Source organism: Prunus mume, linkage group LG5 (genome assembly GCF_029339155.1).
Source record: "Prunus mume cultivar Tortuosa linkage group LG5, ASM2933915v1, whole genome shotgun sequence".
Classification (NCBI taxonomy): Eukaryota; Viridiplantae; Streptophyta; class Magnoliopsida; order Rosales; family Rosaceae; genus Prunus; species Prunus mume.
Window position 1 is genome coordinate 28,072,847 of NC_142702.1, and position 12,409 is coordinate 28,085,255.

Genomic DNA, 12,409 nt, shown 5'->3' on the forward strand with positions numbered 1-12,409 from the left:
TAAGTTTGTTGGTTGTTTTGATTGATGATATGATGGATAAGTAAGTGTTACATGACTTTTGAGTTGGGTATGATTTAATTAGATGATAATATTGATTAATCAATATGTGGAAATTATCTTAAAAGCATGTAACATTTCTTTTACTACAGTGAAAATTGTCAAAATATAAGTCTCTTTTATCGTTATTCTAAATTTGACATCCACGGCCCAACCAGTTGGATTTCTGGTCCGTCGAACACATACTGAACATAAAAAACCTCCGCAGACCTACCTCACTACGGCGCCACCGGAAAAACAATGCTCAGCCTCCTCCGCCGGTCTTTCCCAAAGCTCCGGTTCAAACCCGGTTATATATTCGGCTATCCAGGCCCTATTACGACCCGTCGCCAGTACGCCTTCTCCACCGCCACCGGTCTCTATGGCTTCGACCACTTAAAAACCCCCAAAGGCTTTCGACGTTTCGTCGACGATGCTATCGAAAGGTCCAAACTTTGAAAATCCCAATATTCATGGCATTTTGATTTCCATCAGTCTCCCCATGTTCATTCGTTTTGTTTTTGTTTTTAGGTCCGGAGAGCTGGTTGCATACATTTCAGGGAGGCCTCAGCGGAAATAATAAGAGCCATGGATGAGATTTCTAACACAGTAAGGTCTCACAGTTTGTCTAATTCTCTTTTTTTAAGAGTTGTTGGACTAATTCTTTGTTATACTCTCTAATTGCATAGGTCTGTTCTGTCATTGACTCCGCGGAGCTTTGTAGACAAACTCATCCTGACAGGTTATTATTCTCTGAATTTTTTGACTTTTTTTGTTGTTGTAGTTTTTGATGTTTCGGTATTTCATTGTCGATTTTCACTTGATTGTTTATTAGGGAATTTGTTGAGGAGGCGATCAAAGCTTCAATAAGAGTTAATGAATATCTACATGTGAGGTGACGGTGAATCGTCTTTGCAAGTGTTATTAACTTTTTACTCACGGTTTTGTTATGTATATAAATTGTATTTTAGTCATGAGCCATTGCCAGTATCTGATTTGAAAATTTTCATCATTGTCTTACAGTATCTAAATACAAATCATACTTTATATAATGCCGTGATTAAAGCTGAGCAGGAGGGCAACTTGCTCACCAACGAAGCTCATAGGGTCGCGCATTACCTCCACCTTGACTTTGAGAGGAGTGGAATTCATCTTTCTGCTGGTACTTGCTCTCTTCTTGTCATTTTATGCTGCTGTTACAGCAGGGATTTTGTTGCAGCTAAATAACTCCTCACTTTTGCTTTGCAGAGAATGTAGATAGAGTGAACCGGCTGAGTATAGAAATTTCCCAATTGTGCAGACAGTAAGTACACTAATTTATTTAAATTATATTCAAATTTGTTTTTAAGTGACACTCATTCTACTAATCTTATTGTTTTTTCTCTTTTCTTTTTTGGGCGTTCCTCTGTGCCAATTGTTAACTGCAAATTAGAACTTTTAGGCCTGCTACCAGGTTTAGGAAAATAAGTTATTTTCTACTGGTTTGTTTGACTAATGCTGCCACACAATTATTGTGCTTGTAAGATTTGAACCAGAGACACAGCTTAGGCCCACACTGCCCATTTTCCATTAGAGCCTAGGGCCAAAAGTATCTTATTCAAGTTTTGCAATGTTGTGGAGATATAATTTTAATACAAATTTATAAATAAACCCAATCCTAGACATGTATTTATAAAAAAACCCAAGCACTATTTAAACATAGAAACACACCCAAAATCAACCCCAAAGTCAACTTTTTGGGTGTGTTTATAAATGGGTTTTGAGTGTGTGTAATGATGGGTTTTGGGTGTGTTTATATGTTTAAATAGTGCTTGGGTTTTTTTATAATTTCAACCCCCATTTTGGGTGTTTTAGTGAAACTCCCTAATTTTAACTGCTTGCTGATGCTGTACCATGCTTTTCATTTTTGCTTTTAAATCAAGAGCTTGACTAATTGACTTTACTTTTGCTTCAAATGCATTTGTTTTTGGTTTAGGTTCAATCAAAATATCGTCAATGACCCGGGTACTGTGGACATTTTCCCAGCGTCACATATGCCTCGAAATTTGCACCATCTTCTTAAGCCCATCTATCGTTCAACATCTGTAGTTTCAAAGGACTCGTGGAGGCCCAGGGGTACCATGAACGAGAAGGGGTTTCGTATAACAACAGACCCGCACACTCTATCTTGTGTTCTGCAAGGGGCACCAGATGATGAGGTAACTTGATTGTTGTTTGGTGAAACTCGACTTTCTTGTTTTCTGAATCTTTTCTGGGGTAGGGAGTTAGGGCAGTAAGTTCTAGATGCCAGAATATGGAAACTAAGTTTGCACTATGGATGCACTTTTTTTATTTTTTCTCATTTGCTTTACTTTGCAAATGAAATTGGGCTTTGTTACATTGCATGTCACTTAAATTTCTTTCTCATTTGCATTTATTGTGTTTTATGCTTGTCTTTTTGTTAATTAACTAAAATTTAGTTTCAGGTCCGGAAAATGACATATATCAAAGGAAATTCTGTTCCTCATGCAAACCTTGGTGTTCTTGATCAACTTATAGCTTCCTGCCATGAGTTTGCTTAGGTTTCTCTATCTCTCTCTCTCTCTCTCTCTCTCTCTGTGTAGTATTATAAGATGTTGAGAAGGCTTTCCAAACCTGTGTGGAATCAGGTTAAAGTTACTGCTCACAAGAACATTTTCCCATCTAGACTTGTATGTCATTTGAGGAGTTACTTTAATGCAGATCTCTTGTGATCTTTTGTAGACATCTATAGTTTGTAGGAATTGTCTGATTTGAAACGTAGTGGATATGGATTGATGTAGGGTTTTTTTAAGCACAACTTATTATGGTGAATGGCGCAGAAGAATATCTTGGAATAACATTCCCACCACTGTTGATAAGAACAACATTTTTGGCCAAAGGCGAGCGACAATTGCAATAATATAACTTGGATGTAGAAAATAGTACTTATAAGATTGAAAATAGATACGTTCTTGTTTTTCAAAGATTGCCTCTGGAGAGTAACAGCATATTCTAATCTCTATACCTAAACTCCCAGCATATTCTAATCTCTTACTCCTCCTAGTTCTCCTTCCACCCTCCCATTCCCATACATAAATTGCACGATACTATTCTATACCTAAACTCCCAGCATATTCTAATCTCTTACTCCTCCTGGTTCTTTTTCTTTTTCTTTTTCTTCTTGATCTCATTCTTGCTGATCCTTGAAACCCCAGATGGGATACAAATATGTATCTCATGCTTAGGGTAGACGGGCTCATTGCAAAGTAATTTCTCACCACATAGCTTGTGAGTCTTGTCATGAATCGTATCAAAGTGCTCAGACAAGCTTTTCCTGTTGTCAAATGAGCTGTTACCTTTGCAATGAACCTTTTGATCAGAAATATCCATAGTAAACACTCAAAAATCCACAGGAGATAAGCCTACTTTTTCCTATATCTGCATATATCAGTGTAAAAGCATCTCTTAGTTGTTGCAAATTGCTCCAATGCTTTGCTAATTTATATATGCCCGCTATTATTGAAAGTTGAAGCCCCATATCAACTCTTCTCATAAACAATTTGAGCTTTTCTAGTGAGGCTTATCTTCTGTGGATTTTTGAGTGTTTTCTATGGATGTTTCTTATCAAAAGATTCATTGCAAAGGTAACAGCTCATTTGACAACAGGAAAAGCTTGTCTGAGCACTTTGATACGATTCATGACAAGACTCACAAGCTATGTGGTGAGAAATTACTTTGCAATGAGCCCGTCTACCCTAAACATGAGATACATATTTGTATCCCATTTGGGGTTTCAAGGATCAACAAGAATGAGCTCAAGAAGAAAGAGAAGAAGAAGAAGAACCAGGAGGAGTAAGAGATTAGAATATGTTGGGAGTTTAGGTATGGAATAGTATCGTGCAATTTATGTAAGGGAATGGGAGGGTGGAATGAGAACTAGGAGGAGTAAGAGATTAGAATATGCTGGGAGTTTAGGTATATAGATTAGAATATGTTGTTACTCTCCAGAGGCAATCTTTGAAAAACAAGAATGTATCTATTTTCAATCTTATAAGTACTATTTTATATATCCAAGTTATATTATTGCAATTGTTGCTCGTCTTTGGCCAAATATGTTGTTCTTATCAACAATGGTGGGAATGTTATTCCAAGATATTCTTCTGCGCCATTCACCATAGTAAGTTTGATTAAAACTGTGCAAGACCCCTTTCTTTCATATGTAAGACAGCCTCATATTATAGTTTTCTGTTTCAGGAGAGATTCTGGTGTTTCATGGCTAGGTGCTAAATTACTCAAGGACATAGTGAAGAATTGTTTTACTTAAGGTTTATTCGAATCAAATGGCTTCATTAATTATTCAGCGTATGCTACAAAATTCACATGGATGGGTAAGAATAACAGTATATCCATCAGAAAATGAATAAAAATTGCTACTCCACATTTGCCTCGCCAACTCCAGAATGAAATCTCTGCAGCTGTCAGCCCACGTTTGACATTTGCGTCCTACATTGCCTCCGACAAGAGCCGTGCCATAGTTTTGCCTCTTCGCTCACCTTCTTCTTTTCTTCAGACCCCTCCATTTCATTCCTTCCTTTGCTATTTAGTTGACTAGTTCTTGTTAACTCAAATGGAACACAACAATGTCTGTTCTCTATACCTTTTCCAACTTCATTTCATTACAAAGACAGGAAATATCAGGAACCATTCCTCCATTAAAATTCCTTAGGATCCCATCTCCTACAAGACCACTTAACAAATGGGAAGGTTCTTTAGCTCCCCCATGCTGTAAGAATTTTGTTCTTAGTGCAGTTCCCGTAGTTAATGATAGTGGATCCTCCTGGCACAGTTTCTGCCATATTGTTGCGGCAAAACATTTGGCATACAAGTAGCTATAATAACCTGCAAGACAAGTGCATTTTATCAGCCATGAAAACGAAATTGTACACAAAAGGGATATTATTAATAATAATGTTTCAAAATTTCACATTTGAGATACTTCTGAAGCTCAAAGAGGTTCAAGTTTGTGGATGAGGCTGATAATTTTGAAGTTACCTGCACCATAATTTAGGAGGTGATTGAATCGGGCCTCCCAGTGTGTGCCATCCACGTGCTTCCAACTAGTATATTGTCTTTTCAGATCTGCCACAATAGAACTTGTTGGTGGAGTTGGCTGTTCCCCAAAGAATGTTTGGTCAATAACAGCATAAAAAATCTGATAACAGGAAACAAGCAAGCAAACATTGGTCAGTATTCCTTCTTTGTGGTTTTCTCGTCTTCTCTTCTGAACACTTAAAGTGATCATTATTGTTTTATCCACGAAGGTCCTTGGACAATAACCTGACGTTGCAATTCAGTTGCAGCAAACATCTTTCTGGCACCCTGCATTGACTCTACCAGTTTCTCAGGGATGCTTTCACCAGTTGAATAATGTTTGGCAAATGTCTTCAAAACTCGGTAATCCCATGAATAGTACCTTGCCATATCAACAGAAAACATTTTCTCATCAATATCCCAAAAATAGACTCTGATAATTCTGACAGTTGCGACAATTAAGAAGTATCATGCCAAACATATTCATTCAACTACATTGTCTTTCATATATTTCTACAAAGATTTTCATCAGATGAAAGAATGATGGAATAATAATCATAGCATTCAACTCACTCAAAAAGGTTTGAAGGTGCTTCCGCTAAATCAAGAGCCACCCTGGTACCTGAAAAGTGTTGGTAAACCTACAAGAAAATATGAAAAATGTATTATGAATTTGTCGCAAGGAAGAGGAGGTGATATAGCTTGTCTTCCGAGTCATAAGGTATTTCTAGAATACCGTTCTTGAAAGCAAAGAATGAAGAGCATGTCCAAACTCATGAAACAGAGTTTCCAATTCCCAATGATTCAGCCTTGCAGTTGATGAATTATGTGAAGCAGAAAAATTGCAGACAAGAGCAACAACCTGCGCACCAAACCAGAAAGTCATTGAATGAGTATCTAACCTTTTGGTAATATAGTACCCAAGTCAAGACATTTTCTCACAAAGAAGATTCCGAAATACTATGTTCTGATATTTAATTAGAGAGTTTCTCCAACAAAAATGCAAACCCATCGGAGTGTCAAAGGTTTTTAGTGTCCAAAAGAAGTATTTGCAAGCCCTAATTCGCTTTTCGTTCCATTTTGAAGAATCCAACTAGCTAAGAATTATAAAGTATACTCTTTAAAAATGCGTAAATGTGCAACATAAAATTTGACAGGAGAAAAAATGTCTATTTACATACAGGAAGTTGATATTCTGTTTCAGAAACCATGCGGCCACCTTTAATTGCAAAATGAGCACAACCAGGATACTTGCCCTTCCTTGAGTACAAATCAAGGTAGAGATACCCCAAATCACCCTGTAACAAGTGCATAGATTCTAATCAATATACGTGAAAATCACAGAAGACAAAATCAGTACAATCATGCACGAATTTAATTACACATGTAATTGAAGCATTCCCAATGCTGCAAGGAATTCTCTTAGACTGTATAACACAGACTGAAGACATTCACACGTATTATCATCCATGTAAATACCTCTTCGGGGTGATGAAGTGACATTTTAAGCACATCTGGGTGCCATGATTCACCTGGTGCTAGGGGGATGCTATGAAACGTGGCACCAAACAATGACTCCACCAGCACTTTCAAACCCTTAATGCATTGAGGCAGAGGAAAATACGATGCTACAACCTGCATGAGAGAGACAGAGAGTCAAGAAAACTTCCCTTGCCATCAATATGATGCATTAACAAGTAAATCAAAGAGATGGTATTCCACAAGCATCGTAGTAAGTAAACATTGCAGTTATCAGTTCTTTACTTCAAAAGCAAACATGGGAGCATAGCATACCGAAGAGTCCAAGTCATGGGCAGAAGACTTCATCATTGCGGTGTAATATGCCTCATCCCATGGCTCTAAATCTCCATATTGCTGACCACATTTTTCTCTTTTAAAATCCCTAATTTTTTTAAACTCCTGAAGTAAAAGTAACATCATTAACAGATAAAACCTGCAGTGTGATCTATAGTCAAAATGAAAGAGTAGCAATACTTTTAAACACTACAAATAACATATTACCTCATCAGCGCTGGGTTTGACCATCTTGCTCATCTCTAGCAAAAAAGACATCACAACTTCTGGTGACGAAGCCATATTAGGCTTAACAGTGAATTCAGCATAAGATCTATAACCCATTATCTGCATTCAACAATAAGAACAAAGCATACCCATAAGTACAAATACAACAGAAAAAGACCCTACATCAAGCCATATCCACTACGTTTCAAATCAGACAATTCCTACAAACTATAGATGTCTACAAAAGATCACAAGAGATCTGCATTAAAGTAACTCCTCAAATGACATACAAGTCTAGAAGGGAAAATGTTCTTGTGAGCAGTAACTTTAACCTGATTCCACACAGGTTTGGAAAGCCTTCTCAACATCTTATAATACTACACACAGAGAGAGAGAGAGAGAGAGAGAGAGACCTGAGCAAGCTCATGGCGGGAAGCTATAAGTTGATCAAGAACACCAAGGTTTGCATGAGGAACAGAATTTCCTTTGATATATGCCATTTTCCGGACCTGAAACTAAATTTTAGTTAATTAACAAAAAGACAAGCATAAAACACAATAAATGCAAATGAGAAATAAATTTAAGTGACATGCAATATAACAAAGCCCAATTTCATTTGCAAAGTAAAGCAAATGAGAAAAAACAAAGAAAGTGCATCCATAGTGTAAACTTAGTTTCCATATTCTGGCATCTAGAACTTACTGCACTAACTCCCTACACCAGAAAAGATTCAGAAAACAGGAAAGTCGAGTTTCACCAAACAACAATCAAGTTACCTCATCATTTGGTGCCCCTTGCAGAACACAAGATAGAGTGTGCGGGTCTGTTGTTATACGAAACCCCTTCTCGTTCATGGTACCCCTGGGCCTCCACGAGTCCTTTGAAATTACAGATGTTGAACGATAGATGGGCTTAAGAAGATGGTGCAAATTTCGAGGCATATGTGACACTGGGAAAATATCCACCGTACCCGGGTCATTAACAATATTTTGATTGAACCTAAACCAAAAACAAATGCATTTGAAGCAAAAGTAAAGTCAATTAGTCAAGCTCTTGATTTAAAAGCAAAAATGAAAAGCATGGTACAGCATCAGCAAGCAGTTAAAATTATATCTCCACAACATTGCAAAACTTGAATAAGATACTTTTGGCCCTAGGCTCTAATGGAAAATGGGCAGTGTGGGCCTAAGCTCTGTCTTTGGTTCAAATCTTACAAGCACAATAATTGTGTGGCAGCATTAGTCAAACAAACCAGTAGAAAATAACTTATTTTCCTAAACCTGGTAGCAGGCCTAAAAGTTCTAACTTGCAGTTAACAATTGGCACAGAGGAACGCCCAAAAAAGAAAAGAAAAAAAACAATAAGATTAGTAGAATGAGTGTCACTTTAAAAAAAAAAAAAAATTTAAATAAATTAGTACTTACTGTCTGCACAATTGGGAAATTTCTATACTCAGCCGGTTCACTCTATCTACTTTCTCTGCAAAACAAAAGTGAGGAGTTATTTAGCTGCAACAAAATCCCTGCTGTAACAGCAGCATAAAATGACAAGAAGAGAGCAAGTACCAGCAGAAAGATGAATCCCACTCCTCTCAAAGTCAAGGCGGAGGTAATGCGCGACCCTATGAGCTTCGTCGGTGAGCAAGTTGCCCTCTTGCTCGGCTTTAATCACGGCATTATATAAAGTATGATTTGTATTTAGATACTGTAAGACAATGATGAAAATTTTCAAATCAGATACTGGCAATGGCTCATGACTACAATACAATTTATATACATAACAAAAACGTGAGCAAAAATTTAATAACACTTGCAAAGACGATTCACCGTCACCTCACATGTAGATATTCATTAACTCTTATTGAAGCTTTGATCGCCTCCTCAACAAATTCCCTAATGCACAATCAAGTGAAAATCGACAATGAAATACCGAAACATCAAAAACTACAACAACAAAAAAAGTCAAAAAATTCAGAGAATAATAACCTGTCAGGATGAGTTTGTCTACAAAGCTCCGCGGAGTCAATGACAGAACAGACCTATGCAATTAGAGAGTATAACAAAGAATTAGTCCAACAACTCTTAAAAAAAGAGAATTAGACAAACTGTGAGACCTTACTGTGTTAGAAATCTCATCCATGGCTCTTATTATTTCCGCTGAGGAAGGCATACCTGAAATGTATGCAACCAGCTCTCCGGACCTAAAAACAAAAACAAAAACAAAACGAATGAAAATGGGGAGACTGATGGAAATCAAAATGCCATGAATATTGGGATTTTCAAAGTTTGGACCTTTCGATAGCATCGTCGACGAAACGTCGAAAGCCTTTGGGGGTCTTTAAGTGGTCGAAGCCGTAGAGACCGGTGGCGGTGGAGAAGGCGGACTGGCGACCGGTCGTAATAGGGCCCGGATAGCCGAATATATAACCGGGTTTGAACCGGAGCTTTGGGCAAGACCGGCGGAGGAGGCTGAGCATTGTTTTTCCGGTGGCGCCGTAGTGAGGTAGGTCTGCGGAGGTTTTTGATGTTCGGTATGGGTACGACGGACCAGAAATCCAACTGGTTGGGCCGTGGATGTCAAATTTAGAATAACGGTAAAAGAGACTTATATTTTGACAGTTTTCACTGTAGTAAAACAACTGTTACTACATTGATTAATCAACATTATCATCTAATTAAATCATACCAACTCAAAAGTCACATAACACTCGCTTATCCATCATATCATCAATCAAAATAACCAACAAACTTACACACCAAATCATAACGTTGAGTCCTTATTGTAATTGTCCTTGTATCTTTCTCTACGGTTTTCAATTAGTGCACTAACAAAAATCCATGACCGAGATGCAATAAATAAAAAAATTATCAAATACCAAAGATTTAATACTGAATCTACATCTTTAAAACATAACCTAAAAAAATATCTTAAAATGTTTGGGGATAAGAAGAAATGTGACAAATTTTTATAGATAAATTGATGGCAAAAACGAAATTGGAGGTTGCTTCAACTTCTTCATCAGGATCTTAGCATGTGCAAGCTTTAAAATTCTTTGACTTTTGACATTTTACACCCCAAAATCTGTAAACGAACAATATCTTACTCTCCAATCACAATCAGCGTAGAAGTATATGCAATTCGACTCACATCCTTGAATTTTTGAAGCCATGACAGATATTGAAGAGTTATCACCCATAAACAAAGCAAAATAACCTAAGTCGTTTTTCTCAATCCACTCATGCTCATCATAATTCAGTTTGAAAATTCTAAATTCATTTGTCACACGACAATGATATGTATAAGTACTATAGCAGTGAACCAATAATAACTCTTCCTCATTTGAACCCACAAGGTACGCCTTCATATATCTTTCTGTTTTAGAATGAGGTTCTACCTGATTTATATTTAAGATGCGTTGAGTAGTATATTCAAAAGTAAGAAGTTGGCTCTTAGAGGATGTAAGAGCATCCACAATGGGCTCCCTAAACCATCTCCTTAGACAAATTTTAGGGAGGAATGGTAAAAATGCAACTCAAACCACGCTCCCTATCCACCTCATAAAATAGAGAGTTCTCTAGGAGCTCCTAAATCTGAGGAGAGATAAAGGACTCCTAGTGGCTCCCTATAATTTAATGTTGCTTTATTTAATGAGTATTTCAAACTTTTATTTAATGCTAACTATTTTTTATTTTATTTATTAATAGAGATGGGCCAATTAAAATAGAGTTATAGCATTTATGACTCTCCAAATTATGGAGTATGGTTGGAGTTGAAATTTTTTAGAGAGCTCCTAAAATAGCTTTCTTATATTCTTAGCCAAATTTTAACTAAAAAATAGAGAGCATCATTGTGGATGCTCTAACAACATAACTTTTATCTCCAATTTGAGCAATATCTTCATAAAGGGACCATATTTCATAACCAGTTCGATCAAAGTATGCCCATCTATTGTCTCCAAGTCTAATAAAAGCCAATTGACACCTTGGCTCATATATTATCACAACAATGCAATCATTTGCATTTGATATTGGATGTGCTGAAATCATTGCCTTGTAGACAAAATATTCACGATGTTTAGCATGAGCACTTCTGCGGTATTGACCTAGAGGATTTAGTGGAGACAAACGAATGATTGAATTTTCTTTCTCTTTTCTCCCATTAACCTTGAATGATGGATTTATTAAGGTTACCACAAAAAGATACATGGAGTTAAGATGATAATACGTGTGAATGGTCTGTGTTATACAGTCTAAGAGAATTCCTTGCAGCATTGGGAATGCTTCAATTACATGCGTAATTAAACTATTGTGCATAATTGTACTGATTTTGACTTATGTGATTTTCACGTATATTGATTAGAATCCATGCACTTGTTACAGGGTGATTTGGGGTATCTCTGCCTTGATTTGTACTCAAGGAAGGGCAAGTATCTTGGTTGTGCTCATTTTGCAATTAAAGGTGGCCGCATGGTTTCTGAAACAGAATATCAACTTCCTGTATGTAAATAGACATTTCTTCTCCTGTCAATAAATGGACATACTTTGATCGAATTGGTTATGAAATATGGTCCCTTTATGAAGATATTGCTCAAATGGAGATAAAAGTTATGTTGTTTCATTTTCTAAGAGCCAACTTCTTACTTTTGAATATACTACTCAGTGCATCTTCAATATAAATCAGATGGCACCTTGTTCTGAAACTAAAAGACATATGAAGGCATACCTTGTGGGTTCAAATGAGGAAGAGTTATTGTTGGTTCACCGCTATAGTACTTATACAAATCATTGTCGTGTGACAAATGGATTTAGAATTTTCAAACTGAATTATGATAAGCATGAGTGGATTGAGAAAAACGACTTAGGTGATTTTGCTTTGTTTGTGGGTGATAACTTTTCAATATCTTTCGTGGCTTCAAAAATTCAAGGATGTGAGTCGAATTGCATATACTTCTATGCTGATCGTGATCATGTGGCAATATATTGTCCGTTTACAGATTTTGAAGTGTATAATGTCAAAAGTCAAAGGATTTTAAAACCTACATATGCTAAGACCCTGATGAAGAAGTTGAAGCAACCTCCAATTTGGTTTTTGCCATAGGTATATCTGTAAAAAATTGTCACATTTCTTCCTATCCCCAAACATTTTAAGCTATTTTTTTGAGGTTCTATTTTAAAGATGTAGCTTCAGTATTGAATATTTGATATTTGATACATTTTATTCGCAACTTGGTCATGGATTTTTGTTAGTGCACTAATTGAAA

The 12,409-nt window shown here is 36.7% G+C and overlaps 3 protein-coding genes across 7 annotated transcripts; 2 read left to right on the forward strand and 1 right to left on the reverse strand.

Moving 5' to 3' along the window:
- Positions 1-158: 158 nt before the first annotated feature.
- On the forward strand, positions 159-2,781 carry LOC103333437 (mitochondrial intermediate peptidase, mitochondrial-like). 3 transcript variants are annotated; one of them, XM_089052525.1, is made up of 9 exons: positions 159-311; positions 395-482; positions 568-645; positions 726-778; positions 872-926; positions 1,060-1,198; positions 1,285-1,339; positions 2,012-2,234; positions 2,496-2,781. In XM_089052525.1, exons 1-9 carry the CDS (start codon positions 298-300, stop codon positions 2,595-2,597), a joined length of 807 nt encoding a protein of 268 aa, XP_088908651.1. In that variant the 5' UTR covers positions 159-297; the 3' UTR covers positions 2,598-2,781. The 3 variants fall into 3 exon arrangements, with proteins under 3 accessions (XP_088908651.1, XP_088908652.1, XP_088908653.1); XM_089052526.1 differs by having other exon boundaries at positions 162-311; positions 2,502-2,781; XM_089052527.1 differs by having other exon boundaries at positions 222-311; positions 420-482.
- Positions 2,782-4,337: 1,556 nt separating this feature from the next.
- Positions 4,338-9,738, reverse strand: LOC103333334 (Zincin-like metalloproteases family protein). 3 transcript variants are annotated; one of them, XM_008236155.3, is made up of 17 exons: positions 9,441-9,738; positions 9,268-9,349; positions 9,135-9,187; positions 8,987-9,041; positions 8,715-8,853; positions 8,574-8,628; positions 7,926-8,148; positions 7,563-7,658; positions 7,150-7,269; positions 6,922-7,047; positions 6,607-6,762; positions 6,309-6,425; positions 5,864-5,989; positions 5,701-5,768; positions 5,374-5,509; positions 5,089-5,248; positions 4,338-4,935 (listed from the first exon to the last, which is right to left on the reverse strand). In XM_008236155.3, the coding sequence occupies exons 1-17, from the start codon at positions 9,623-9,625 to the stop codon at positions 4,688-4,690; spliced, it is 2,145 nt and encodes a 714-aa protein (XP_008234377.2). In that variant the 5' UTR covers positions 9,626-9,738; the 3' UTR covers positions 4,338-4,687. The 3 variants fall into 3 exon arrangements, with proteins under 3 accessions (XP_008234377.2, XP_088908650.1, XP_016650301.2); XM_089052524.1 differs by having other exon boundaries at positions 7,563-7,664; positions 9,441-9,737; XM_016794815.2 differs by having other exon boundaries at positions 7,563-7,664; positions 9,321-9,349; positions 9,441-9,601.
- Positions 9,739-11,379: 1,641 nt separating this feature from the next.
- Positions 11,380-12,246, forward strand: LOC148917503 (putative F-box protein At2g16290). The gene is made up of 3 exons (XM_089052460.1): positions 11,380-11,442; positions 11,529-11,645; positions 11,830-12,246. The coding sequence occupies exons 1-3, from the start codon at positions 11,380-11,382 to the stop codon at positions 12,244-12,246; spliced, it is 597 nt and encodes a 198-aa protein (XP_088908586.1).
- Positions 12,247-12,409: the final 163 nt, after the last annotated feature.

What these genes read in the sequence shown, in the direction of transcription:
- LOC103333334 (XM_089052524.1), bottom strand. Translation starts at nt 9,625, where the DNA reads ATGCTCAGCCTCCTCCGCCGGTCTTGCCCAAAGCTCCGGTTCAAACCC. An exon ending in AAGGGGCACCAAATGATGAG is followed by an intron (nt 7,665 to 7,925) that starts GTAACTTGATTG and finishes ACTAAAATTTAG; the next exon opens with TTTCAGGTCCGGAAAATGGC. An exon ending in CCTCCTAAATTATGGTGCAG is followed by an intron (nt 4,936 to 5,088) that starts GTAACTTCAAAA and finishes CTTGTCTTGCAG; the next exon opens with GTTATTATAGCTACTTGTAT.
- LOC148917503 (XM_089052460.1), top strand. Translation starts at nt 11,380, where the DNA reads ATGGTCTGTGTTATACAGTCTAAGAGAATTCCTTGCAGCATTGGGAAT. An exon ending in GGAATGCTTCAATTACATGC is followed by an intron (nt 11,443 to 11,528) that starts GTAATTAAACTA and finishes CACTTGTTACAG; the next exon opens with GGTGATTTGGGGTATCTCTG. An exon ending in AAACAGAATATCAACTTCCT is followed by an intron (nt 11,646 to 11,829) that starts GTATGTAAATAG and finishes AATATAAATCAG; the next exon opens with ATGGCACCTTGTTCTGAAAC.
- LOC103333437 (XM_089052525.1), top strand. An exon ending in TGGAATTCATCTTTCTGCTG is followed by an intron (nt 1,199 to 1,284) that starts GTACTTGCTCTC and finishes TTTGCTTTGCAG; the next exon opens with AGAATGTAGATAGAGTGAAC. An exon ending in AAGGGGCACCAGATGATGAG is followed by an intron (nt 2,235 to 2,495) that starts GTAACTTGATTG and finishes ACTAAAATTTAG; the next exon opens with TTTCAGGTCCGGAAAATGAC.